We start from the raw sequence: 26,423 nt of genomic DNA, 5'->3' as shown, positions 1-26,423 counted from the left end.
CTTTCGCATTTGAGAGGCATTCGTACCGTCACGTTGAGGGTCACCTTATGCACGCACAAAGTGATGTTTATTAGTTGAGGAGCCATGAAGTCTATACAAACCGATGTTATTGAATCGCTAAGTTTGCTTCCCGATGTATAGCATGCGCCGAGGCATTCCATCAGCCTCTTCAGCCTTGCACCAGCAGTGATTATAGCCTCCGCCACAAGGCTTGGCTGCATATGTGCAGAGCCATAACGGCAATCAGGCTTCTTGGTTGGTCAGCGATGCGAGCTCTCTCTTTGGTCCGTAAAACACCGATTACGCTCGTAGCATGCCTCTCAAACGATTTGGCATTAAAGGCGCGCTTAGCAGCCTTCTCTCCCTGCTCTGCAACCACTCTCACAGCGGCCTCTGTTGGCCTACCAGGAGGTTCTAAAGCTCTGTCTCTGGACGAAGGGTACTGTTGTCGTTGTCTTCATAACCATCGTCACCAGCAATATTCTTCCCTCAACCACGACGGTCTCACAAAGTTCACACCTGCAGGCTTGTCAACAAGGACTTCCCACAGCCAACCAGCGCCGCGCAGTCGCGACGTCTTTCCAAGAAGAAACATATCTTAAGTATGGCAATGCTGATATTGTGGTGCCCCTGTTGCAGGAAGACCAGCAAATTCCTAGGTCGGAAACACAGCTTCAAGGTGGGTCCAGTAATATACCCTTTTTACAGCAGCACCAACACAATCCAGAATCAGCATATATTTCCTACGACCAGGCCGCAGTAACACCATCAGACCCGATTTTCTCAACATATGAGTACGCACACGACGACATACCGGGCTGTGTGGAAACCGTTGACCAAGACCACGTACTTTTAAGCGCTCCTTCTCCGGTTCTGACTGAGGCTTCGAGATCAGTGGTGGCCCAGGACGATGCTGCTATGTTTTCTTCACCATCCACACGGCTTACATCGCTCGACGATTGGGACATTGACGGGCTGGGAACGTTAACAACCAGTATCCGGGAGACTTTTTTGCCGAGCCAGTTCGTCACAGATTCCTTCAGACAGTGTGAAGAATTGAGTTTCGGGTGTGATCAGTGTCAAGAAGTCTTCCAACGCCGTGGCGAACTAAGGTAAGCAATACCTCAATATGTCAACAAATGCTTGTGGTGACAGATTGTAGCAAGCATAACAATCGTATACATAACAGACGATACAAGTGCCTATATGAAGGCTGTCTACAGAAGCCCTTTGGTTTGAAGGCTGATCTGCAGCGTCATATCACAGCTATACACAGCACAGAGAAAGTTGCGATTCAGTGTTTGGTTGACAGTTGCATAGAAGAGTTTTCGCGGAAAGACAACATGCTGAGACATGTAAAGAATAAGCATCCTGGAAATGAGCCTTCGCGCTGAAGTCGGAACACGAGCGCTTTGCGATGAACCTTTTTACTTAATTCTATAGGAACTAGCTGGGCTAGAACCTGGCAGTACTAGACGCTAGCTGGACTAGATAGATAGATGTCTCCATCGAAACACGCATTCGATTCATGTTTACTATATCAACCGGGTATAGTAGAGCACTAGATGAAGCTTGGTATGACATCCCGCGAGCTCATCACCAAATTGATCTTGTGAATGTACTCAAGCTCGCCTTCTACCCCAAGGTCATGCTGAATCCAGGCCGTCTGTACCAGTCCTTTGGCTTCGAGTAGACTGTTGAGGTGGGGAACCTGTTCCAATCTCGTGAAGAAGTCAAGCATAACCAACCGCTCTCCGTCTTTGTGAGCCTCGCAGCCGATAACGAACATGGCGAAAGATGGTGGAGACGTTTTCAGTTTGGCGAGTATGCATAGTGCATCTTCTTTCCAATGGTGTAGCCGTGTTGATTGGCCCGAGAAGTTTCGGGACACGCGCTCGAGGTATGTAAGGCTTGCTAGTCTGGTGAACTCTAAGCAATAGTACTTGTCGCTCTCTCCTCCATCCTTGGGGACGAGGTCAACATTGTTTAGCCGAGACTTGAGGTTATCTAACGACTGTTGATAATCGGTCGAATGATACAACGGGTCGGATGCGTATAGTCGTGTTTCGAAGACCTCAGCAAGAAGTTGAAGTAAAGGGTGAGCGTATGTTGCGATACTCGACATATTCTCCGCGAAAGCGATGCGAGCGATACGATATTGCACCGCACAAGTGTGATTAGCAGCTTTGAAACCAAGTTCGTGTGAGGTTGATCGAATCATGTAGGTGCGCCAATGACGGAAGCTGAAGCGGGTAAATGTGACAAAGTAGTAGAGCCACCCGAGAACGATAGCTGCGTCAGTTCCAACGGAGTGTGCTTTCTTATCGACGGTAGGAACAATGTTTCTCGCCCCGCATAAATGGCCTATCCAGTCGCAGTCGAGATCTGTCTATCATCATGAAAGTATCGCGTTAGTTCTGTACCATTCTCTTCCAAATGACGGCTTACTTCTACTAAACATAAAACCAGACCGGTGGCGATGTGTTCGATACTGGCATCCGAATCCAGTCCAGGACTCGTGGCACTTACGAGTGCCTCTATCGCCGCATTTTTGGCACGAGCCGCGTGCATCATATCGTTTCCGCGATGGCGAGAACCCAACGCGACTAGAGACAGTAGTAGAGCCATTGAAGATATGGAACGCCCCGACAAAGCCATTCGTAACAACAGGCGTCCGACTTCAGTTCTCTCACGACCCACAGAAGGTAGGATTCCGATGACTACGTCTTCGACTGCGACTAATCAGCATTGTGCCAACTCACTTTCTGCAAGTAGACTCACAATACTGTACTAGTTCCGCGTCGCTAACCGTCACCTTCGTTGTTATCGAAGCCATGGACCGGGTAAGCTTAGGCAACGCAAGCTGATCCCTTTTGACATGCTCACCCTTGACTAAACAATTGTCAAAACATGCCACACAGAGTTTACTTCAAGAGTGCCTACCTCCGCCAACAGTAGCTTTAGCAAGGATGTGGAGACGGATGTCAGTAGACGAAACGTTGATCCACTGCTCGGATTGATGTCGAATTCTTGCGTGTTGTAGCTGTTGATGTCCAGGCTCAACAAGCCATTTCTTCTGGTCATCATTCTTCACCCATGAGAGACGGATGCCATAACCACCGCATACGCGCTTGGATTTTGAACACTTGTTGCAAACTGGTACAGCGCGGTCACATGAGACCTTGCGATCTAAGGACGATATCAGTATCGCGTGGTACGCGGGCATTCACGAACCCATCTATTACCCTTGCATGTCCAGCAGCCCTTTGTTGCAGCCTTTGCTGCACTCATTCCTCCGTGCTGAGCTCGGGACAGGCGTCGACGTGCACCTTCTGGGTAAGCGTTGCGAAGAGATCGCGACGCATCCTATGAGAAACCAAGGATATGAAGGTATGTCAAGCAAGCCACTGGAGGGACTAGGCACAATGCAGAAGCAGATGTTACCAGAAGCATAATAGAGCTAAAGGACTTGGAGATCCTCGCTGACGGAAGCCGGTGGGAGATCTCCTGTAATGCGCCCCGCCCCGCACCTGCGACGACCAGCGAATCACGCCAGAGGTCGGTAATTCTGCACTATACCCGAACTGGACGCGAAGCAACTATCTGCGAGCTTTCTGTCAGCCGCAGTCACCGCCAAGCATCTAACGTCGTAACCTTTTTCCATCCCTTATGCCTTCAAACAGAATTGTGGTCAAAATTTGCGAGCTGTGCATCGTTGATTATGAAGCCAGGCTGGCATGCAGGTTTCCGCCGCACCAAAACGGAGGGACAATATGTCTCATAGAGATACTATAAAGAACCTCGCCCGGCTTCATAGCATCGGCATCAGTTCACTATCAAACACTTCAATCTTCAAGATATTAAGATCCTCGAACCATTTCAACTCTTAAAGCAGCCTTGGCGATCAGACTAACATGCCTTCTTACCTCGTCACTGGAGCGTCTCGAGGAATCGGTCTTGCATTCCTCGACCACATCTCCAGCAACCCGGACAACGTTGTCATCGGTCTCGTTCGCAACGCAAAAGACACTGAAGCCAAAATCGCATCGTGGAGCAGAAGCAACATCCACCTCCTCCAGGGCGATCTCACCAACTACGAGTCGCTGAAGAGTGCCGTTGATGCCACATCCAAGATCACCAACGGAAGTCTCGACTACCTTATCGCAAACGCGGGTCTTGTGTCTGGTGAATTCGACGAGTTTTCCGTTCTGTAAGTTCGCTAGTCGTTAGTTATAGTTCCTGTATCTCTAACGATATAAAAGAGGCAAGGACCCGACCAAAATGGAGGCCAGTCTCCATCAGCTCTTCAGCGTCAATGTCGTCGGCAACATCCACCTCTTCAACCTCTTCATGCCGCTCGTTCTCAAGGGAAATGTCAAGAAGGTCGTTACCATCTCCAGTGGCATGGGTGATACGGAATTGGTACGCAAGTACAACGTATCTGAGGATGGACCGTATGCAATCAGCAAGGCGGCGGTGAACATGGCCGTTGCAAAGTTCAGTGCTGAGTACGCCAAAGACGGAGTGCTCTTTCTGAGCATATCTCCAGGAGTAGTAGGAACAGATGTGTATGCTGATCGTAGGTCTTGGTCTCTTCAACAAGGACGATGAATGCATAAGCTGACCAAAGACTTAGTATCGGAAGATGATCAGCGGAAGCTCGGGATCATGTCGCAGAAGTTTATGGATTACTCACCAGACTTCAAGGGGGCCATCACGCCAGAAGAGTCAGTCAAGGCTGTACTGAGTGTTGTCGAATCCTCGAGTGTTGCCAATGGAGATGGCGGTGCTTTCTTGTCGCATCTTGGCAAGGGCGAGAAGTGGATCTGAGGACATGGAAATGGTATGATTGAACTTGAATGGGGTAGGGTCTCGAAAAGAGCATGTGTGCAACCATCTTCTCAATAGAACAATTCGCAAGTAAACATGGCAGCTCCTTCCATGCCCTGTCCCTCGACCGATCAGTGGTAAGGTGCAGACTGGAGGTGAGACCGTCCAACGGTAGAAAGACTTGCGCAAAGACATCTGCAATCACGTCACGGACCAAGGTTTCGCAGAGTCATGACCTGAAGCTCAAGTGCATACCACGGAGAAGGCGTCTGCTTCGGCGACTAGAGAATAAGCTCATGTTTCAGCGATAACGGTCCAGACCAAAGCTCGGGCGCCGAGAAGACAAGATTAAGGAATGCAAGGAGATGTTTGAAGCATCTCGAGCATGTGGCCTGGGAGGAAGAAGATTACTATGCCACGGTTTGATAAGGTGCTAATTGGAGCTTGAGGACCGAAGACACATGTTCTAGCGCCAAGCTGACGGCCCGGGCGACTCGGAAAGAGATAGCCCGCGCAGCGCTAGAGCGATGTGTGACATGCATGCCCAGATGATCTACCCATCCTAGCATCGTTATATACGACTACAACTCACCTCGCATTCCACCACCGACAAGCTTTCGCACGAGCGGAACACAGCGAAGCCTCATGACAACAGTGCCAAGTGTGTTCGGCTTCCCCTGACGCCTCGGGCCCAATTCGTCCGTGCCCGTTAGCCGCTCACCCATGTATTCCCCCGGAACAATCTACGCCAAACCCAACCTTGCAGGCTTGCATGAGCCCTAAGTGCCGGCCTCGGTACCACGAGATACAATATATGTGTAGCTAGGTAGGAAGCGGTCCCGTATCCGGACTTGCCCCCGCAGTGCTAGCAATATAATCTGGGGTACTTAGACTTCATATGGTATGTTTCATGGTGATCGCGGTAGTACTTCGTTGCTTATGATACTATGGTGAGATGGAGGTTACGGAGAATCTCTGCTTGCGTCCGGCTGGATGGTACTCAATATAGAGGGGAGTGGCGGTTGAGAGTCGGTATATAGACAGGGTGTTTGTACACTGATTTTGGTTTCACCAGCTTTGCATCGTCTTCGCATTTCTCATTTCAAGGTCACCAGTCTACAGAATTCTTCATCATGCATACTTCAAGTCTTTTGTCGGTAGTTGCGCTGGCTGCTACGGCTCTGGGTGCGCCTAGCAGCCATGTTGAGAAGCGTGCGCAAACAGTATACCTCGCAGGAGATTCGACGATGGCGAGGGCAAGTGGAGTCACTACAGGTACGCATTGCTATGCATCAACGCACCAGAAGGCAACTACTAACCATCGCGACTAGGCTGGGGTGTCTTCTTCCCATACTCTGTCTCTCTCCCAGTCGTCAATAAAGCCATCGGTGGCCGCAGCTCCCGTTCCTACACCGTAGAGGGCCGCTTCGACGAGATCGTCAATCTCGTAAAGCCAAACGATATCGTCATCATGGAATTCGGTCACAATGACGGCGGTGGCCTCGGTAGCGGCGACAACGGACGTTCGGTCTGCCCTGGTACTGGCTCTGAGACATGCCAGTCAACATACAACGGTCAAGCAGTTACCGTACACACATACAACTACTACCTTACTGAGGCCGGCAAGAAGCTCATTGCCAAGGGCGCCAAGGTCATCGTCAGCAGTCAAACACCAAACAACCCTTGGGAGAGCGGTAGCTTTGTCTACACCGATGGTGGAAGGTTCGTCGGTTACGCACGGGACGTAGCTAAGGCGTTGGGAAGCAATGCCATGTATGTTGATCACGGAGCGTACACTGCGGATATTTTCAAGACTATGGGCAAAGCACAGACCGATGCGATTTTCCCGCAAGATCACACCCACACTAGCCCGGCTGGTGCAGATATCGTTGCAAAGGCCTTTGTCAAGGGTCTGCAGTGTGGCGGTGGCGGTTTCCTGCAGGGATTCGTCAAGAACGCGACAGCAAGCATTCCAGGCAAGTGCTTGTAGAAAGATAAGGATGAGAACGAAACAGTACGCCGGCGGTATCGGAGCTGGTGGGGATTGGCGGTGACGGCAAGGTGAGAGGTGAGAGAAGCGCTGTAGCCTATTTTCTAAATTTCTCAAACTTCCTCTTCCAACTTTTCTACACCAACCTCCAGGCCAAATCGACCTCTGGCGCCTGCACGATAAGCTTTGAAACCTCAATCAACTCTGCGCAGCAACTTCTATGGCATCTTTGGTTTGTGCAATGCCTGGAAATTCATAACCAAAACCTCTCTCACCTGTTCAGCGTTTGGCACGTGGCACATATGATACCATCCTCGCGCTCTCACCTTTCTACCACCACCAAAACCTCTCTCACCTGTTCAGCGTTTGGCACGTGGCATATATAATATCATCCTCGCGCTCTCACCTTTCTACCACCACCAAAACCTCTCTCACCTGTTCAGCGTTTGGCACGTGGCATATATAATATCATCCTCGCGCTCTCATCTTTCTACCACCACCACAGCCTGCATACTATCCGACACTATCGCTCTGATTTCAACGCAAGTACTCCAAAACTCGACTTATTGATAGTAGCGCTGACACGGAAATAGCTTTCCGGCGTCGCCAGGCCATAGCCACCACGGCCGCTCAGGATTTCGGCATGGCAACAGCTTCGAGGGACGCGCTTGCACCAGCGATGGCCACAAGAAAAACAGCTAGTCGTAGGCAGACTAGCAAACAGAGAGTCTTGTCGGCAGGCAAGTCCAAAGATCCAGCCTCGTTCGAGAAATTGGAGAACCCAGAAGCTACCATTGCTGGGTATTGCGGATGCAATGATATCGGCATCTTTCGGCGCTTCTACCTAAGCCCTCTGGTCCTACCATATTACATCAAAAGCCTGTCCTACCAGGGTTACAGTCGACGAACAGTGCTTTCATACCTCGGCGACCTTCCCTCCGATCGATGGGGTAGTGATGAAGACCCACAGAAAGTCTACCCGTTCGACAAGGATGCACAGGACAAAGATTCGAAGGACGACCGAAACCCAAACTATGGGATGGCTCTCGTGGTCTGTCAGATGCTGCGCGGATTGCAGAAAGGACTTTCGAGTAAGACGCCCAAGATTGACGCAGCAAAGTTCACTGAACTCACCGATTGCACACTCCCGACGGGACCAGCGTTATCCAAAGACGAGGTGCCATCATTCGGACCATTCTCCGAGATAGGCGAGTCCGCGTTAGAAGCACATAATAGGTGCTTATGTCTGTTTGCTCATCTCAAATATACCACTTCGAAGTCGCAATGGGATAGAAGATTCCATGGAAAGTCGGCTTGGGATGGTTCAGTCCTTGTATCCATCGAATATCTTCCAGATTGGATGCGAGCCCATCAACCAGTCGCTATAGTGGATGCACCCGACGAATACACGGGCCCGCCGGCAGAGGTCACACAGTCCGTTACTGTGGTGTGGAAGCACGAGTCAAAAAACAGGAAGAACGCCGATCATGTGAAGGAGATGAGCGACCGGGATGAGTTGACTCAAGTACCCAAGTGTGTCGACGTTACCCTTACCAAGTCAATGCTTGGTCCCGAAGCCCGCGACCGCATTCGCGAGGCGTTCAAACTGCACAAGTTTGATGCCCAACTTGAGCAGCTTACTCTCCATCAAGCCGGAAATGACTTTCCGGCGCTTCAAGCCAACTGGGAGACGATTTTCGACACAGTAGTAAGATACCCCGACTCTACCTTCACCTGTCTGTTTAGGCTTCGCGACGACGGCGAGAGTACATGGGAGTACGGCGGACCACCGGCTGTTCTCCGCGATTTCCTTGAAGCTGAGCACAGAGACGTCGTACTCAAAAACAAACCGACACCAGAAAAGTCGGAGCAAGTACTGCAGGGATTCGTCAAGAACGCGACAGCAAGCATTCCAGGCAAGTGCTTGTAGAAAGATAAGGATGAGAACGAAACGTGGTTCCTATTGCTGATACCAACGACTCTCATGCTCTCTTGAACATAATTTCCATGTATATATTCAACTAACGGACGAATTTCAAAATTGCAACGAGACAAGGCCGCTGAGTTGAGACGGCCGTTGATCTTTCCATCTCTTCTGGTGAATAATGTCGTTGTTTCCAGTCTCCTACCCACCTACCTTATCGAATTTCTCTCGTAGTTCTCAGTCTTCAATTTTCCGACCTGCTAGATGTCTTTGACATCTCCGTACCATCTTTGAGATTTTATGAGGCGTCCAAGTCATTGTCAGCAAGTATGCACAACGTTCATCAGATTCTGCTTCTTACATGCTAGATTTGGTGGTTCCTGAGTGTCACTCCGCAAAATGCTCCAGGCGTACTGGAACGTCCTCGCGGTCTTCGACTGCGGAGAACACTCAGAACTCAACATTGGCTGTAGTAACCCGACAACTAGGGTCGGGCGAAGACGTTGAGTACGCCGGCGGTCTGAGCCACGAGCATAGGACATTGTAGTTTCTTGAACCGTTTGCGGTTGCTCTTTCTACTTGTAATGTCGTGACTGCGTTCTTCTTTGCTATGATGTCGCAGTTCTTCGAAGGCAGCACTGTCGTGCCTTCCATGTTTACCGTCTCGAAAACAACATCACACACAACGACACCGCGCGAGTAAGTCCTTCTCATCCACGCACGCCTCACACCACGCTACAGCCATGCTAACATATCCAGATCGACAGAGATTCGAACAGATTCGTGCTCGGTGGGAGACGATTCCGTTAGCTGAAGGTGAAGCAGCGGCAATGGTAGGCTGGAGGGAAAAGCCGGCAGCTCACCAGGCGGTGAATGGCGAGCCTCATGAGAACGGCGCAACGAAATTTCGCAGAAAGCTCAGCTATGGCTTCGCATTCATCTCAAACCCCCTCTTGCAGCGAAAGACGATCCCAGCTCGCCAGCAGGTGAGTGTGCCGTTATCGACAGCTACCGAGCCCTCCGCGTCCGACATTACTACCGAGGACTCTATCTGTGGACCTCCACTCGCACCAGTGCTGCCTTTCACGCCACCCAAACTCTCTAGTGGTGCGTCCGAGCAGCCCGTGACAGTCCCGCTGAGCAGGACCTTGCCCATGAGCACCGATGTCGACGTCACACCCAAACCATTACCCCGATCACGCACATTGAGCTTCATTCCACTGCCCGTCAGATCTGAGCCTAGCTCCTTCGTCGCAGAGGTGGAGGGGGCAGTGAAATCCCATTCCATCGCGGCAATGCCTCGGCCAGAGCCTAACTCTGCACTTTCGAAGATTCCTACACCAAGTCCGCCATCAGTCGAGCGCCGTCGCTCTAATCCACGCCTACATATCCATCAACACGCTTCATACCGTGCTTCACAGCAGATCAAACACATCGCAACAGCGCACGCGTTAGCAGCCGCCAATAATGGTTCGCCGGTGAGGCATTCATATCAAGTGCGCTCACGTACAACGCCAAATCTCGCAAAAGACTCCAACCCGTCACAACCAGCGCGATTTATGGCCCCAAGACGACCAGGACCTAAGAGAACTGCGAATGCTCCAATAGCTCAGAAGCCAGTGCTACAAGAGAATATACCTACAGATAGGCGCATCACGCACAGGCGGTCGCAAATCCAGGAGAGAACGTTGAAGAGAGAGTCGTTGGCAGTGCCTGGTACTTTGAACAACAGGAGATCGTTTGGGCCAGGGCCACTACTTCTTCAAAGTAGGGAGCCTAGCTTCGCGACCCCATTGCCAGTAAGAAAACGGATGAGTTCACAGTTCGCACAACAAACGCCAGTAACGGTCAAGCGAATACAGCCGCAAGAAGAGACAAAGATACTTACGCCGTCCTCGCCACAGGTATCGGAGGTCACGGTTAACCAGCCTCGTGATATAGGTTATGCAGGATTGACCCCAGAGAAAACCGAGCTTATCGACCCAGTCATGCCCCGGCCACACACGGACAGAGACCTGCAAAGGAAGACACTGGGTACACCCAATGGTTTGGGCGGCGTATGGCGGTCGTCACGCGCTTTGGCATTGAAGACACATGAGGTGAGCAAACTTCCACGTTCTTATACCTTCCACAACCTTGGAGCCAGGCGGGAAGTTGCTCCACCAGTGCCTCGAATTCCAGAGCAGTACCGAACAGTATCTTTTCCAAATTTGATCCAACCAGTACGCATGGACCAGAAGGATACCAATCGATCTCATCAGGACTACATTGTATCCGACACGAACTCCTGCGAGTCGATTCCCGAAGAGACCGAGGATGAGAAGAACACTACTCCCGCCTATCCGCCTTACTATCCTGGAGGAGGGCTCATAGCGTCTGTAGAATCCAGCGGATCTAGTGGCGAAATTTCGGCATTCCCCTCAGTAACAACCACGGCACCGGAGACTGCGAGAAGCACGTCGGGTTCTTCATCAACCAGGCCATGGAGTGTCTTGGAAGAAGGGACGTTGGAAGTTGCTGACATTGAGAAGGTCAAAGACTACATGCCACCGCTTTACTGGGCCGGACGTTTCCAAGCCCGATACGACAAGTGGCGTACTGATGCAATGGACGCCGAACTGAATACAGGTTACCAACCAGATGGCCTCTTAAGACAATGTAAATTGAACCAAGAGAAACTCGCAGCGTGCTACATACTCGGACAACTGCGCGACCTATGTACTTCTGATCAAGCAGCGGATAGCCTATGGGTATATCGATACTGTGTTGAATCAGTTTTCATGTCTTACTAATCGTAACCAGGAGTTTGAGTACAAATATCGAAAAGACAACAAACTACTCGGCAACTCACTCGATATCCCGTCGATGTCGCTTCGTAAACAAGAAGACAGTGCGACATCGGCGGGGACGGGAACTGGACCGTTTGGGCGGGCTATCAGGAAGTTGACTCCGAGAAAAGCTAGTCTAGTCGATTTGATGAAGGGCAAGCGTTGGAACAAATCTGATGAGGCGAAAAGTGAGGATGTAGCAGAAAGGAATCAGGAGACGGAGTCGGAGTGCTCGTGAGACAAACGGAGAGTCGACAATGTTACGACGATATGGATCTTCTGAAGCAAACGATGTTACGATACGCGATGATGAGAATAAAGCAGAGAAGCACAGCATCAAGGACTGAGAGGGTAACGCCTGCGAACGAAAACGTGAATATCCATAGCATATAACTAAACGTCACATGCAGGTTAGGATATTGATACCAAGTTTTTGCATTCTTGCTGGACCTAGTCCTTCTTCTCTGGTTTTGGTGAAAGTTCCTCGACGATGTTGTTAGGGTCCTTCCAAGCCAACGCAACGTATTTGGTGTGACTTCCTCGCGCGAAGACTTCGCCTTTGTTGTTACTGAAGGCGATGGATGTGAAAGCTAGAGTTTTGCCGACTGTGTAACATGTCAACCAAAAGTCCTTTCTGGGTAGCAGTCGTAACTTCAGAAGGCTTACATTTATCACATGTCACTTCGGCTTTGATCAAATCCCCAATCTTGCCGCCTGAAGAAAGGTAGGTCACGTTCAAGTCAGTGGAAACGCCAGTTGCGAAGAGACCACGTGAGGCTACTGCTAGGGAGCCGCCGAGATCGACCATGCTGGCTATCGTACCGCCGTGAAGGATGTTGAGTCTGTTTGTATGCTCTTTCTGGATGTCCAGCTCAAACTTGACACGTCCTGGGACTGCCGAGGTTACTCGTAGCTGAACTCAAGGTCAGACGTGAGCCTTTCGAATGACGAATACCTACTCACACCATCTAATAGTCTGAGGAAAGATGATTTGTCAGTGTTGTGGACATGTTATCAGGATACGAGAAGTACCTTGGCTCCAGGCCGGAGTTGGCTCGGAAAGATTCCCAGACCTATTCAGCTAATCAGGATCGATTTTCGATATACTTCTACCACCATGCGCATACTCACGGATCTCACAAACTTCAATGCCGGCATATTCGGTCCTTGCTCCTCAATGTGCGAAGAGTGATGTCGTGGTTCCGCTCGGCAATTACCTCACGTACCTCGGAAGCTAGACAGGGGTGGAGCGGAATTTGTGGGGTCAGCTTTCCGCTTGCTCGGCGCGTCATCCAAGTACTTTGTTTGGTTGCTTGCCTACAACTTCACTTTGCGGAGACCAAAGGCGCGACGTACGCGTCTCTTTTGCTCGATCTCGCGATATTCTCTCCTCCGAATATGATAATACGGCGGTAGACCGACATATTCTCCTCCACATCCCTCCACGATGTCGGCCTCGTCGTCTGCACAGGCGCTGGAATACTTGGAGGGCCTGCCTATTGCTACGCATAAGAGGCTGTATGAGCAGCCCTCGACTGTGTTGGCGGTGTACCGCTGCATGCTGCCGCATCTTGGTGAGTGCGTACAATGCAGCGATAAAGTAGAGCTAACAAGGTCGCAGCCAAATCCATAGTCATGGCAATGCTCTACAGACCCTCGTCCTTCCCCGTAGCCGACCTCGACGCATGGTTCAAGCCCTCCGCCCGCAGAGAGAAGGAACAAGCCGTATTTACCCTCGAACGCCTGCACATTATCGCCCAAGTGAAACAAGATGACGGCACCATGGCATGGACAATCAGCACAGGCTTCCAGCAGAGCCTACGAAACGCCCTCGAGGGCTCTGGTACGCACCGCTCGTTTGGTGTCCCAGCAACTAGAGAAGAGAGTGGCGGAAAGCGATTGAGCGTAGATTTCCTGGACGAATACTCGAGATCGCAGTGGGAGGGTATACTGTACTATCTGGTTAGCGGTGCGGCTGGGCTCAGCAAGGACAGTATCTCGCGAGCCGAGGTCGGTCCTGGAACGAAGAAGCTGTTACACACTGGTGATCTTGTGAGGACTATACATGGGAGTCCGAGGATCACGAAAGATGGTTTCTCTTTTGTGCTGCAAGAGACGAATGCACAGGTCTGGAGTTTGTTGATCGTGTATCTGAAGATGACGAACGAAGTAAGTGTTGAATCTCACCCCTGCAACGACTATCCTCTTCGGAAGCAGTCAACACCTCCAGGAAACGGTCCTAACATCAATACCAAGCTCGGCATGTCCGAAACCGAAGTCCTGTCCTTCCTCTTCATGCTCGGCTCCCTTGAACTAGGCCAAGATTACTCCACATCCACACTCTCGCCTACACAAGCCCAAATGCTCGAGGATCTCTCCTCAATGGGCCTCATCTACCGCTCCGACAAGAACGCACGAACCTTCTACCCAACCCGCCTCGCCACAACCCTGACCTCCGACTCCGGCAGCGCCATGTCCGCCTCCTCCAACGACATTGCACAAGCCAACCAAGGCAACGCAGGTCCCTCGGCCGCCGCAAACAAAGGCTTCATCATCATCGAAACAAACTACCGCCTCTACGCCTACACCAACAGTCTGATCCAAATTGCCATTCTGAGCTTATTTACCAAACTCCAACACCGCTTCCCCAATCTCGTCTCGGGTAAACTGACAAAGGAATCTGTTCACAAAGCTGTACAGTCGGGTATCACTTCTTCGCAAATCATCTCCTATTTAACCACGTATGCGCATCCCCAGATGCAGAAGACGGTTCCGTATATTCCGCCCACGGTCATGGATCAGATTCGGCTGTGGGAATATGAAGGCGAGAGGGTGGAGACGACTACGGGCTATCTTATGCGCGAGTTTGGTAGTGATGCAGAATATAGGGATGTCTTGGGCTATGCGAGTGCGCTTGGGGTATTGGTTTGGCAGAATGATGCTGGGAGGTGCTTTTTTGTGTCTCATGTTGAGCAGATTAGTGCGTATTTGAGGAAGAAGAAGGAGAGTAGGGAGAGTGCTAGGGCGGGGAGGTAGGGTGTGGAGGGGATAGAAAGGATACGGGTGGGTGGGTAGGAGCATGGGCATGGGCGTTTAGAAGTAGCAGTTATTGGCGTTGGGGGTTAAGTTGTCGATTGACAGGCGTCTGGGGTTACACATTATGAAGGCGAGTGACACTGTAGGGGAGATATATATACCATGATAAGAACTGTTACTTTTCGTTTCTCGTGTGTCTGAGAGAGAGAGCAATCTCGGTGCATTCTTATGACCTTGACTAGAAGGACAATATCGTGGCAAGAGGAGTGTCGACTTCCCACGATCCTATCAACGATCTTGAACATGCATAACCTTGTATACCACTACTTCGCTAGGTCCATCACGCTGAGCCTCAGGCCCTTTTCTTCAGTGTATACGCGATCGTGATCGTCTAACAGCTTGATTGCTAACTGTCTTGCCGCATCGTTCATAATTGGTCGGGCCTTTCTCGCAGCCTTGGAGTCAAGCTTCGCTCGTTGTTTGTCCGTAAGTGGACGTTCATGCGTCTCCTCTTCTCCAAGAGCGATCGCTTCACGCGCGCGAAGTTCCTCTGCTGAGATTGTTGAACCGCGCTGTCCGGAATCCGTCCACTCGATGTCACTGAACCTCTCTGGTTTCTTCCTTAGTCTCTCCGACTTCGGATCGACGATATTCTTGGGATCAACGTTCAGACCCTTCTCAGGGACTACCTTAGCGCCCCTGCGGAGTTCATCTTGTTCTTCTCGCTCCTTTTCCTGGGCCTGCCGCTGCCTCTTTAACAATTTCTGAAGCTCTTTGTTGCAGGGATCATCTTGGGCTGCGTGCACTTCCACATGATACTCGTTGAGCATTTCGACAGCGAGCTTACGGATTTCTGGGTCCTGAGCTCTTGTAGCCAACTCAACCACATATTTATCGGGCTTTTTCGACTCCCAATAACCACACAGTGAGTTCTTGACGAATATCTTAACGATGTTCACCGTTTAGAAGTAGCAGACATTGGCGTTGGAGGCTACCATGGATTGACTGTCGTCTGGGTTGCACGTTTGGATTCGATGTATCCATCTTCTCTGAGTATTGAGTAATTCGATATGATGTTTCTCATCTTATGTATTCTACTGACCTTGTAGCGTCTACGGGAAAGAGCGCCTGCTGTTTGACTACCTTCTCTCAGCCCCCACATACCAAGGTTGCTCTCACCTGGCATTCCTCACTCTCACCCTCCACTATCATCTCCACAACAACCGAGATACCCATATATCAGTATCACTATATCAAAAAGAGAAAGTAAATATCTCGTAGGGCAGAGTAATTCTTCCTACTACAATAAAGCGTATTAGATCTATACAGATATGAATAGAAAGTCTTGAAGACTACAATGCTACTTTTTTCAATAAATCTTCTTGTTAGAAGACATTGTGGACTGTAAGGTATACCTTATTATTTCTACATCTGTCTAACTTTTCCTTGTATGAGTTGGTATTTTCAGTCCCTTGTTCTACGATCTCCCGTCACAACAAGACTCTGAATAATCCTTTGGAATACTGGATGCGCATCTCGGGTTGACCTGATCGATACCTTCACCGTATATAATAGGAAACTCGAACGGGTATAGGAATAACATGTCCTAGCTTATTACCTACGTTAGCTTCTAAGAACAAACTCTAGGAAGATTAATAGCATTGTAGACTTCTAGATCCTCTATCTATACCTAGGAAGGTCTAAACATGATTTATTGTAGTGGGTATAAGTACTTTGCTCTAAAGACATGTTTAGTTTCTCTCTTTGAGGTAGTGTTGTGATAAAAGACTACTCGGGTAAGCGAAAAACGCCATCGTTCCTTCGTTCTGGTAACCTTAACTTGTATTGACCCTGCTTTCGTTACATTACTATGGAGATTAATGAGGTTAAAGATTGGCCACTGAAACAGAATCTTATGAGCCTGACGTCGGATGAGATTCTGCGAACATACCAAGAAAATGAGTTTGTAGATAGGCCTTGCAACAGGCATCGTGTACAGACAAGGGCGCCCACCGCATGCAAGCGCTATTTGTAGAGCTAATACTGTCTTCCCAAGCCCTGTTTGGTCGGTAATGATGATACTGAGAATCTTGAGGCGACGGAGCTTTCTGCGAGCACTCTTGACGTCGGGACTGGTATCGTCATCGGAAGGGATCTTTCCATACAGCGCAGAAAGGGCCTATGATGCACCAGTGAGTTGATGCGGCTTGACTGTGCGCTTGGCCTTAGAGGCATCGAATTTGGTATAGGCATATACTTCTTCGCCCCCCTGGTCGACCCGTCGCATCTGCAGCGCGCGCGCCGACGTTTGAATCGAAGGCCCGACAGCAGCCAACGTTCCGCCCATGGCTGTTTGGTACGAGTAGTACCGCGTGCGCACGCGGCCTGCACATCGTCGCTTTCGTCGTCATTGTCGTCGTCATCTGCCATTTTTACGTCGATAGACTGCATCGCTCCGTCTTGGTGTGCATCAATGAGAGTCGCCTGCTGCGCTTCGCTGAACTTGCGTTTGGGGGCTTGACCTCATCGACATTGTGGTGAAAAGACTACTCGGATGAGCGAGTGCCTCGGACTGGATGACTGGCTTTCTGTTCTACCCTCGCAATCATCACGTGTTCTGTTCCATCTCTGATTTTGCACTCTTGTATCACTCTTGCTCATCTTGGTAGAGTAATGTAGATGCAAAAGCGTGGTAAAATACTCGGGGTAAATTGGGGCGTGCCGTGACAATACGTCTTTTCCAAGGGCGCAAAACCCGAAATCCGTCTAGCCTTTCGACCTCAGCATACGTGGCAGTCTATCTGGTAGGCTGTGCATGTGCGCCACAATGACGATCGGCCCCGTAAGTAAATATTCAGCGGGGTATCACCAACCTTCATCTCGAATTCGATGACTGTCCGCCCAGATCGTATAGGAAAGTAGTGCGTTGATTGAACTTGATTCTGATTTTCAAAGCCGATGTAATTTCCATGGTAATATAACGAACGCCAAGTCAGTACAAATTAAGGTTACCAGAACGAAGGAAAGATGAGGTTTCTCGTAATTACCTTGTGGATAAGGCACTTATTTCTGTTTCTAGACTGTCTTGAGTTCTCCAATACAGGACACCATTCATAGGCGCAGTCGGATCCGTGTATCTCTGAAGCGACTACGCCTTGCCTCACCGATGCTCCTCGTCTTCGTTACAAAGCCATAATCTACTAGCTAGTGTCATCCTCAGCACAGCCATGATGTCCGTGGAACATTGCTCCTTCTCGCGCAAAACGCCTAATCGAAACTCACCGGTGGACTGCATAATTGGAAAAGAGGGGCATCACTCTAGACCAGTCGAGTGAAGATAGCCTGACGCCACAGCTGACGCGCCCTCAACGTATGCAAGGTGACGAGAGGTCCTTCTGCATCCCAAACACGTAGTCCAGCGAATTCGTAAGGCATACTCAAACACGTCAACAAGGCAGACTCTGTGACTGCAGAAGGGCAACAGGGCAACGTTTCGTCGGGCACCAACGCTGGCTCAACAGTCTGCCGTGCTACAAGCGTCCTCTCCAATTGGCATGTCATTGAGAAAGTCGACTGCGGGGAAGGGCCAATGCATTGCGTATAGGAGCGAAACTGTAATCACCCTAGAAGTAAGCTGACTGCAGAAAAAAAGGAAGCATACGATGGCAGTCATCCGATCTTTGAAGAGACAGACGATGCAGAAGGCAGATCCATGTCTCATAGAAGGGGGGAGGGGGGAGGAGGGAAGGATCAGTGTTGTGGGCTTTGTACCTAGGCATGTTGAATTCAAAGTACTCAGAACGACCAAGACGTTTGATGAAAGTGTTATGATCTAGAAAGCTGCTGGAGGGAAATGTCATGATATGGGGAAATGACAGGGAAGCTGATATAGTCAAAAGGATTTAGCAGCAAAGGAAAACGCTGCTGTTGATCCATGGGTTTCGACGCGACAGCCATTCTTAGTCAGGAAGCACTGAGGTACTGCCAAGGAGAGATTCGGAGCTTAAGGTAGTCGGAAGCATGAAGGAGAGCTTCCCAGACTAGTGCGAAATGTTTCGAGGCGCGCGACAGGCCCGTTGCTCGTATCAGTCGATGGGAAGCATCCGCACCTCCTCCTGTAGTCATACCCTCAAGGAATACAACAGCGACTAAAGGACATTGTCGACGATCACAAGATAGCAGAAAGGTATCCTGCTCAACTGATAAACAAAGGTAAGTCAAAGAAGACTTTGTGAATGCTTGAGAGCAGAAGCTCATCCCTGGGTTCGACAAGCTGGCTGCCGCTGACGTAGGAATCCAGACGAAGATGGCAGCAGAGGCAAGAAATGTTTCCGGTGGAAAGGGATGGTCGAATGGGGACATCTTCCAGTTGGTAGCTCTACTCATAGGCATTCCGGCAGCCGTAGTAGCGTTCGTCGTGTTAGCAGCGTATTACAGACGAAGAAGGCAGCGACGGAGAGGTGAGACACTTTTTCCTCGGAGTGATCGGGTACAAAGGCCGCTTGGAGCATATACTGCGTCACAAACACAGGGTATCTCTCATCGCCATTGTGTGACTCACGTTATGCTTTGAAGGCGAGGACCAGTGATGAGACTGCCAGGCCCACGACCAGCTTCGGTAGTGGATGGTTGTATACTTCTGCCTGCAGCTGCAATCCCAAGTTGTGTACGGAGTCTGCTAGCCCATGGGTGACAACGAAGGCGGGAAGCGGTGGTGTGGGTCGATTAGGCTGACAACTACCTACAGATCGCGTTCTTGGAGAAGCAGCTGGTAGTAGGGATACGAATCTGCTTGAAGGTGAAGATGGTCTGTGGAGTATTTTACCTGTGGTGAGACTAACGAGTGGTCAGATGCGGTCCACATCCCTGACCCGACGGTAGGTGTTGCAACAGTAGCGTTTCCTAAGCGAGTTTGGCATTCGACAGTGCGGCGAGGACGTGTGACTTGGCCATTGATCAGGTCGTCGCGGGCGAAGGCAAGATGTGTTCCAGTCGAGGCCTTGGGAGGTTTTTTGGCTGCACAGACTTCGACGTCAGGCACTCCGCTTGCTAGGAGGGAGACAGGGCTACATCAGATAGGGACAGAGTTCCGTGACGAGGTTGATGCGTATGTCGAGCAGGAGCGGCGAGACTGGCTTGAGGAACTAGTGTGACAGGAGATCGTTGTTCTGGATGAACCTTATATGCGGTTATCGCTAGGCTGCGGCGGGAAGAGCAGTAGAAGGTCTAAAGCGGGGATAGTAATCGAAAGTATATGATTCTAATGCGCAACGAAGTTGATCATGACAGTAACGTGACAGTAACCATGGCAGTTAACGAGACATACCATTGTGTTGAGGCTGTCGGGGTTAAATATGCCAAGCAAAGTAAAGATAGTGATGAGATTGCGGATGAAGGAAGACGGATGGCCATCATGAGTGAAGGGGCAGTTACTGTTTCGTTCGATACACTCGACATATATTGCTAGCCAAGTACCGCCTTCGTCAGCGCTGAGCCTTGTGACCCACTTTTTGGAAGGTCATCCAACACTAACAGCCCCAGCCAATCACGGTAGGAGCATCAGCCAATCAGAGTAACGACAACAGCCAAGGCCACGTGGGTGCATGGGTCTAACCTTGTCAAGGCGTTTGCTTACTCTGTCGCGAGTGGAGCGACGCAAGCGGCCACACCGATGTTCCCTCTGGCGAATAGGACGATGAGTCGAGCCTAAGGTTCCCCATTGTTAGAAGGCTCGATCAAAGCAGGCTGTAGGATATTCTCGGCATCAAAGCCTCCAATGTCACGCTATTGCTCGCCTTTTACTACCAGTTGAAGTATCGACTTAACAACCATGATTCTTTGTCGTCGTTGATGTTTGCGTCTTGATCGTTGGCAATCATAAGCATGTGAGAAGCGTTGTGTGGGGTCTTATCATGGTGTGAAAAGTGCAATAACTGGAAGCCATGCACGGTGCAGACGTGCAGGGCGCAGACTGCTGGCGCGAAGGAGCTTGCGCCAACTGTCAATTGCCGCTTCTCTGCCTGGATATGCCTTTGCGTGGACATACCACCCTGGTCCGTAAATCGAGTTTTTTTGTTCGACTCTGCTGCGAAAGGTTACATAGGGCGTGAAGCTAAACCAGTCAATCAATAAATGTGCTGCTGAGGGTGGCGTAGTCTTTCTGTTCGACTTCAGCTCAAACTCAGCAAAAAGCACAAGGAAAGCCTACTAGAGTTGAATGCAGCGAATAGATCACGTAGACACTAAGCAGCAGTCTTTAGGACAAGAAACATTGTGGAGTTATGATAAGTTGTGTGTGTCGACAGATGGCCTACCGCTACAAAGCATAGTGTTAATGCTCCTCAAGACTCCACTTTGCTTAGGAGCGTGGTTGGTGCCACACATGCGCGAGGTCGGGAGGTAGTCAGATAGGCCAGGCCACCTCTGTTATCTTACCCCTTCTAGAACTTAGTGCGCAGAGAAAACTATAGATTATAGACAGCCTATGTATACCAATGCTCAGCTTGCAGTGGTAAAGCATACCGTTGACTGTTTCTTCAGAGCCTCCACCTTACTCAGGAGACGGCGCGACCAGGATTGCCGGCAATGCTAACAACGAATAGGAGCCTAGACATCTTTGACCAGACGGTACTATGTATCGATGATGCGAGAGGAGTGCTGGTGATCGCCTTGGACTTCAGCAAGGAGGTTGTGTAGTTTAGGCCTCTGCTGCAATGATATGACGCATTGCCATACGTAGGTGGGCAAATTTCATCCTCCATAGAATTCTAGACATGTAAGAAAACTTGAGGGGTACGCACTGCTGATCTCTTTCCTCGTCATAATTGCCATCTAACCTTCCTTTCAATCAGTACGGAAAATATATCGGTGAGAATTAGAAGCGTGATGACATCAAGCCAACAGAGTGACGACTGGTAGCACAACAATATCCAGCAGCTTCAACAACCACGGCACCACGCCAAGAACCACGGTAGTACAGGAAGTCAGCTAGGAGAATGAGTGACTCCAGGCAATCGCTATGAATCAGCGACACCTAACATCCAGATTCTATAAAGAGAACAAGAAACCTTCTATACAATAACTCCAAACCAAGGAAATTCACCACCCAAACTTCTCCACCTGAACATCAACATCCCTACCCTTCCAAACCAACCCCGCACACGTATTCCTCACATCCCTCACCAACCCATCCGGCCCACTAACCACAACCCCACTCCTCGCACCCCCCTCCTCTTCCACCCACTCCCTTACAATACCACCAACATCCGGCCTCCCCGCCAAACTCGTCGGCGGCGAAATAACCACATCAGCGCCCCAATCCTCCAATTCCTTCAGCTTATCTTCCGGAATCCAAAGTCTATGGTCAGGCGAATGTGTTATCCACAGCAACTTTACTTTTCTCATAGTCTTTGATGACGAAGTCGTCGTCTCGGGGTCATGTGATGAAGAAGAAGAGGGCTGTAAGAGGGCGTAGAGGAGGGGGTATGCAACTGCTATGCCGGACCCGCCTGCTACCAGTATAGCTGTTGAAGAGGATTCCAGGAGATCGAGGGCGTGGGACGAGCCGTAGGGTCCATCGAGGCGGATACGCAGGTGTTGGGTTGAGGGCTGGGATTGTCGTGCGTGCTGAAGGAGGGTGTGTGTGAAGCCTGATGGGCCCTGTGGGCGGATTAGAAGGGAGAACCAAGCATGTTTTCCTACCTGGTCCTCTTGCGTTGACGTTGGAGTTTGTGTTGGCGCGGCGGAAAAGATGGTAAAAGGGTGAGATTGGATAGCGTGTTTGCGGGAGAGACTCGGTACGGAGATGAAGATGTGTTCGTTTGGTTTCCAGCCTTGCTTCATGTTGCTGTTGCCCAGGACCCCGGCTATCTTATTCTTGATATCGACTTGCCAGTTTGCGGATAAGAGGAGTGTTTCGTCGTCTTCAAGGACCGTGAGCGTAGCAGCATGCGTGCTAGATTTCAACCACATGCGATAAACCACGCGGTCGACAATCCAAATGGCAAGGGACACGCCCACGTACGGCCGCGAAGTATGATGATGGAACCATAGGAAAATCAGGCCAGCAACTTGAAGCACAATGTGCAGACCCAAAAACACCTCGTACCACCTCTTCCTGAAGCTGCCCAGACTCGTAAAGTAAATCACCTCATACGCGACCAGCGCTGCCAAACCCAACAGCACAACCCGGTTGAACAGGAATTTCGCCAGCGTGAAACCCAAATGGCGCAGCATGCCATACCATACCGCCACCATGCCGAGAAAGTGCAGAAACGCTTCCAAACACACCAGCTCCCCTACTCTTCTATGGAAGATATTCAGACTCTCGTACGAATAGCCCGTCAACCGTTTTATCGGCTGGTTTTTGGCGGCGAGGAGGTAGAGGAGCGGAAGGTTCGCGATGAAGATGATTCCGCAGCGGTCGGCAAAGACGAAGAGGTACATGAAGGAGAGTGGCATGCGGTACAAGTTGTAGAAGATGTTGAGGGCTATCCAAGCGACGACAAGTAAAGAGACGGCGTTTGTAGGGAGGGTCTTGTTGACGATGGGGATGCGCGGGGGTTGGTATTGGAGGAGAGACTTGACAAAGTAGTATGGAGTCCATACTCCAAGTTTCCTTCGTTGCGGTCGCGATCGCTCGGGGACGGGAAGGAGAGGGCTTAATTCATCGGCATGGGCGGAATTTAATTTCTTCGCGGTGGTGGTGGTATCCGGGGGTGTCGCGTTCCCTTCAATCGTACTGCTCGAGCTACTCCAAACTTCATCTTCTTCGTGCGCGGCCCCATCAGCTTGCTTCGCTATCCGTTGCCTCTTCCGCCTGTGCAATACAACCTTCTCCCCCCAATGCCACACGGTAAACACTCCCAATACACCCAGCAACACCAGATTATACGTATTCAGAAACCTCCGACTGAACAATATGGCCTCGACCAGTTTGCGGAACCGCGGGTCTTTGCCCGGGTCATCAGGATCGGTAAGGTCGCCGCCGCCAGCCGCTTTGAAGGCGTCATAGTCGTGAGCGAACCACGGGGTTTCGGTTGACGCAGTCGCTGTCAGAGCGAATCTGAGGGCGTCGCGTAGCCATGGCGGTGTCGTGTCCATGGTGGGTGATGTTCTACATGTGGGGTGCAAGATGTTTGGATGAGCAGCGGCATGGCATGGCATGTCAGATGGTAATGTTCCAGTTTCCCCACATGCGACTCGCGTCATCTACGCACGCGCGTGCGCGGGTTATCATGTGGCTGCCGATAAGCTTATCGAGAGGCGCCGAGGCATGCATAGTCCCATTTCGACGGCGTGTACTCTTGCGAATGGAAGCTCCAAGTCCAGGTTTACGGTCTTATATACGGCGGTACTAGAGAATAGAGAAGAAGGCTCTGTAGGTGATACGATTTTATTCATGATGATGTCGATCCATGCCCGTCTACTAACTTCACAACCATCAACATCTATTTGTTTGCCCAGTTGGCCTTCTCCTTTGCTGCAAATGCCGTCATTCCAATCTTCTGATCCTCGCTTCCAAACAGCCCATGGAAAACCCTCCTCTCATACTCGACACCCTCTCGAATACCCAGCTCCTGACTCTTGTTCACGACTTCCTTGGCCGCCTTGACAGCAATCTGGCTATACCCCGCAATCTTCTCCGCCGTCGCAATAGCACCGTTCACACACTCCTCGGGCGTCTTAAACACCTTGCTAACAAGCCCCCACTCGCTAGCCTGCTGCGCAGTAATGTTGTCGCCGGTAAGAATGACCTCCATAGCCCTCGACTTTCCAATCGCCTTGGTCAGACGCTGTGAGCCACCCGCACCGGGTATGACGCCTAGTTTGATCTCGGGTTGTCCAAAGACGGCTTTGGGGCCTGCGTACATGATGTCGCCCATCATGGCGAGTTCGCAGCCTCCACCCAGCGCATATCCGTTCACAGCCGTGATCAGAGGCTTCTTGAGGAAGGTGACGAGGTCGGACCAGGATTCTATAAAGTCTTTACCGTATGCGTCGCTGAAAGTGAGGTCCTTCATTTCTTTGATGTCGGCACCTGCTGCAAAGGCTTTTTCGGAGCCGGTGAGGACGATGGCGCCGATGGACTTTTCGGATTGGAAGTCGCGGAGGGCTTGGTTGATCTCGAGGATGAGTGGGGTGGAGAGGGCATTGAGGGCCTTGGGGCGATTGATTTGGACTTGGATGCATGGGTCAAATACTATTTTCCAGAGAGTATGGTGATGGTAACATACTCAAGCCAACGCCAGGCTTAGCCTCGGACACAAGCAGATGCTCGAATGACCTCTGCGTGGCATATCCCCTTAGGAGTCTGGGTAGACCGGTTGACCGGAATTGAGACGCCGCTCTCGGTGCTGATCGTAGTGCCTGCATCTTGAGTGTAATGAATTGAGCTCCGACTTGCAGTACAGCTCGGGCAACAAGTATTTACATCGGAAGAGTGGATGTATGAGCTCAGAAGCTACCATACAAGTGGATAGTATCGGCACCTCGGCAAAGTCGCGCAACGCCTGCCAAAAGATGCCCGTCATCCCACCTTGCGCTAGGGTAAGCTACGTTGGTCCAAGCGCCGGGGGCGGCGATCTAAGCCCCAGCCTTGCGACGTATTGATGTTCGCCGTTGAACTTTTTGACACGATACCCTCAACAAGAACGTCGCCTCTTCACTCACCCGCATCGCCCCGCGCGCACATACTCGACTCCTCGCCGTCGCCATCTCCATCTTACCACCCCACACCTCCAAGCGAGACAGCGACAGCAGCCATGGACTCCCCCGAACCAGACACCCCTTTCAGCGCCGTCACGGCGCAAACCACAAAATACGGCCGCATCTTCCAGACCTACCTCGACAAGTCAACGCCCTACACTCCCTACAGATGGGGCGGCACAGGCTTCCTCTTCTTCCTCTTCGGCCTGCGCATCTTCTTCGCACAGGGCTGGTACATTGTTGCCTACTCACTGGGCATCTACCTCCTCAACCTCTTCCTCGCCTTCCTGTCCCCCAAGTTCGACCCCGCGCTCGAGCAGGATGAGGGCATGGAAGACGGCACCGCAGGTGCAAGTGGACTGCCTACCAAGGAGGATCAGGAGTTTAGGCCTTTTGTGAGGAGGTTGCCCGAATTCAAGTTTTGGTACTCAACCACAAAGGCCATTGCCATTGGATTCTTCTGCAGCTGGTTCGAGATATTCAATCTGCCGGTTTTCTGGCCGGTGCTGGTGGTGTACTGGTTGATTCTTTTTGGGTTGACGAGTAAGTGGGGAATCCGAATGCATTCATTCACATGAGTATTGGGCGAGGCTAACAGCGTTCTAGTGCGACGACAGATTCAGCATATGATCAAGTACCGCTACGTCCCTTTTACCGTCGGAAAGACACGGTACTCTGCCAACTAAGTCGCTCGACTTCGACCGACCGTCTACTTTCACTTCGTCGGATCATGGTCCTCTATATTGGGAGGGAAGGCTATTATTCAAGACATGGGCGCTTTTTTTCTTTAGGTCGGCAATAGACTTCGGGCTCTCATGTCCGCAACTCGGGGTTGCTATGCTATAAGGAGAGGGTGCTGGCACGATAACGGCTGATGTGTACACGTAGCAGGAAGCATGCCAAGATGCTATATCTTTAATATTGAGAAAAGACAAACACCATTATGCACGCGTGCACAGTTGAACATGCACGCAAAGATATGAATTCTAGGTATCTGGTAACGATATAGACTAATGTGGGGGGAGTACAGCTCTGATGTGCAAAGAAAAGAAACGACAAATGGCCCACCCATGCTATGAGACAAGGCCACAAACAAGAGACCGAGAGA

The 26,423-nt window shown here is 50.7% G+C and overlaps 12 protein-coding genes across 12 annotated transcripts; 8 read left to right on the top strand and 4 right to left on the bottom strand.

The window, feature by feature from the left end:
- Nucleotides 1–420: 420 nt before the first annotated feature.
- GT037_000099 (uncharacterized protein) lies at nucleotides 421–1,394 on the top strand (the record flags this gene model as incomplete). Its single annotated transcript, XM_038925146.1, has 2 exons — nucleotides 421–1,112; nucleotides 1,163–1,394. Coding segments are annotated over 2 exons (924 nt in total), but the record flags the coding sequence as incomplete, so codon positions are not given.
- Nucleotides 1,395–1,561: 167 nt separating this feature from the next.
- Nucleotides 1,562–3,291, bottom strand: GT037_000098 (uncharacterized protein; the record flags this gene model as incomplete). The annotated part of the gene is made up of 5 exons (XM_038925145.1): nucleotides 1,562–2,389; nucleotides 2,449–2,732; nucleotides 2,782–2,892; nucleotides 2,944–3,189; nucleotides 3,246–3,291. The coding sequence occupies 5 exons, from the start codon at nucleotides 3,289–3,291 to the stop codon at nucleotides 1,562–1,564; spliced, it is 1,515 nt and encodes a 504-aa protein (XP_038791001.1).
- Nucleotides 3,292–3,914: 623 nt separating this feature from the next.
- GT037_000097 (uncharacterized protein) lies at nucleotides 3,915–4,830 on the top strand (the record flags this gene model as incomplete). Its single annotated transcript, XM_038925144.1, has 3 exons — nucleotides 3,915–4,210; nucleotides 4,263–4,579; nucleotides 4,637–4,830. The coding sequence occupies 3 exons, from the start codon at nucleotides 3,915–3,917 to the stop codon at nucleotides 4,828–4,830; spliced, it is 807 nt and encodes a 268-aa protein (XP_038791000.1).
- A 1,133-nt stretch (nucleotides 4,831–5,963) lies between these two features.
- On the top strand, nucleotides 5,964–6,820 carry GT037_000096 (uncharacterized protein; the record flags this gene model as incomplete). Its single annotated transcript, XM_038925143.1, has 2 exons — nucleotides 5,964–6,105; nucleotides 6,162–6,820. The coding sequence occupies 2 exons, from the start codon at nucleotides 5,964–5,966 to the stop codon at nucleotides 6,818–6,820; spliced, it is 801 nt and encodes a 266-aa protein (XP_038790999.1).
- Nucleotides 6,821–7,463: 643 nt separating this feature from the next.
- GT037_000095 (uncharacterized protein) lies at nucleotides 7,464–8,750 on the top strand (the record flags this gene model as incomplete). Its single annotated transcript, XM_038925142.1, has 1 exon — nucleotides 7,464–8,750. The coding sequence occupies one exon, from the start codon at nucleotides 7,464–7,466 to the stop codon at nucleotides 8,748–8,750; it is 1,287 nt and encodes a 428-aa protein (XP_038790998.1).
- Nucleotides 8,751–9,357: 607 nt separating this feature from the next.
- Nucleotides 9,358–11,810, top strand: GT037_000094 (uncharacterized protein; the record flags this gene model as incomplete). Its single annotated transcript, XM_038925141.1, has 3 exons — nucleotides 9,358–9,443; nucleotides 9,514–11,494; nucleotides 11,547–11,810. The coding sequence occupies 3 exons, from the start codon at nucleotides 9,358–9,360 to the stop codon at nucleotides 11,808–11,810; spliced, it is 2,331 nt and encodes a 776-aa protein (XP_038790997.1).
- A 212-nt stretch (nucleotides 11,811–12,022) lies between these two features.
- Nucleotides 12,023–12,730, bottom strand: GT037_000093 (uncharacterized protein; the record flags this gene model as incomplete). Its single annotated transcript, XM_038925140.1, has 5 exons — nucleotides 12,023–12,177; nucleotides 12,239–12,485; nucleotides 12,536–12,548; nucleotides 12,596–12,645; nucleotides 12,704–12,730. 5 exons carry the CDS (start codon nucleotides 12,728–12,730, stop codon nucleotides 12,023–12,025), a joined length of 492 nt encoding a protein of 163 aa, XP_038790996.1.
- A 289-nt stretch (nucleotides 12,731–13,019) lies between these two features.
- On the top strand, nucleotides 13,020–14,608 carry GT037_000092 (transcription factor tfb2; the record flags this gene model as incomplete). Its single annotated transcript, XM_038925139.1, has 2 exons — nucleotides 13,020–13,146; nucleotides 13,194–14,608. 2 exons carry the CDS (start codon nucleotides 13,020–13,022, stop codon nucleotides 14,606–14,608), a joined length of 1,542 nt encoding a protein of 513 aa, XP_038790995.1.
- Nucleotides 14,609–14,931: 323 nt separating this feature from the next.
- GT037_000091 (uncharacterized protein) lies at nucleotides 14,932–15,438 on the bottom strand (the record flags this gene model as incomplete). The annotated part of the gene is made up of 1 exon (XM_038925138.1): nucleotides 14,932–15,438. The coding sequence occupies one exon, from the start codon at nucleotides 15,436–15,438 to the stop codon at nucleotides 14,932–14,934; it is 507 nt and encodes a 168-aa protein (XP_038790994.1).
- Nucleotides 15,439–18,914: 3,476 nt separating this feature from the next.
- GT037_000090 (uncharacterized protein) lies at nucleotides 18,915–19,438 on the top strand (the record flags this gene model as incomplete). The annotated part of the gene is made up of 2 exons (XM_038925137.1): nucleotides 18,915–19,140; nucleotides 19,356–19,438. Coding segments are annotated over 2 exons (309 nt in total), but the record flags the coding sequence as incomplete, so codon positions are not given.
- Nucleotides 19,439–21,706: 2,268 nt separating this feature from the next.
- On the bottom strand, nucleotides 21,707–24,982 carry GT037_000089 (ferric reductase transmembrane component; the record flags this gene model as incomplete). The annotated part of the gene is made up of 3 exons (XM_038925136.1): nucleotides 21,707–23,723; nucleotides 24,161–24,788; nucleotides 24,844–24,982. 3 exons carry the CDS (start codon nucleotides 24,980–24,982, stop codon nucleotides 21,707–21,709), a joined length of 2,784 nt encoding a protein of 927 aa, XP_038790992.1.
- Nucleotides 24,983–25,371: 389 nt separating this feature from the next.
- On the top strand, nucleotides 25,372–26,001 carry GT037_000088 (rer1 protein; the record flags this gene model as incomplete). Its single annotated transcript, XM_038925135.1, has 2 exons — nucleotides 25,372–25,858; nucleotides 25,922–26,001. The coding sequence occupies 2 exons, from the start codon at nucleotides 25,372–25,374 to the stop codon at nucleotides 25,999–26,001; spliced, it is 567 nt and encodes a 188-aa protein (XP_038790991.1).
- Between the last annotated feature and the right edge of the window lie 422 nt (nucleotides 26,002–26,423).

The sequence above is a fragment of the Alternaria burnsii genome (assembly GCF_013036055.1).
Source record: "Alternaria burnsii strain CBS107.38 chromosome Unknown 705, whole genome shotgun sequence".
Taxonomy (NCBI): domain Eukaryota; kingdom Fungi; phylum Ascomycota; class Dothideomycetes; order Pleosporales; family Pleosporaceae; genus Alternaria; species Alternaria burnsii.
The sequence above is the reverse complement of the archived record's forward strand: the minus strand, read 5'-3'. Positions and strand labels throughout refer to the sequence as shown.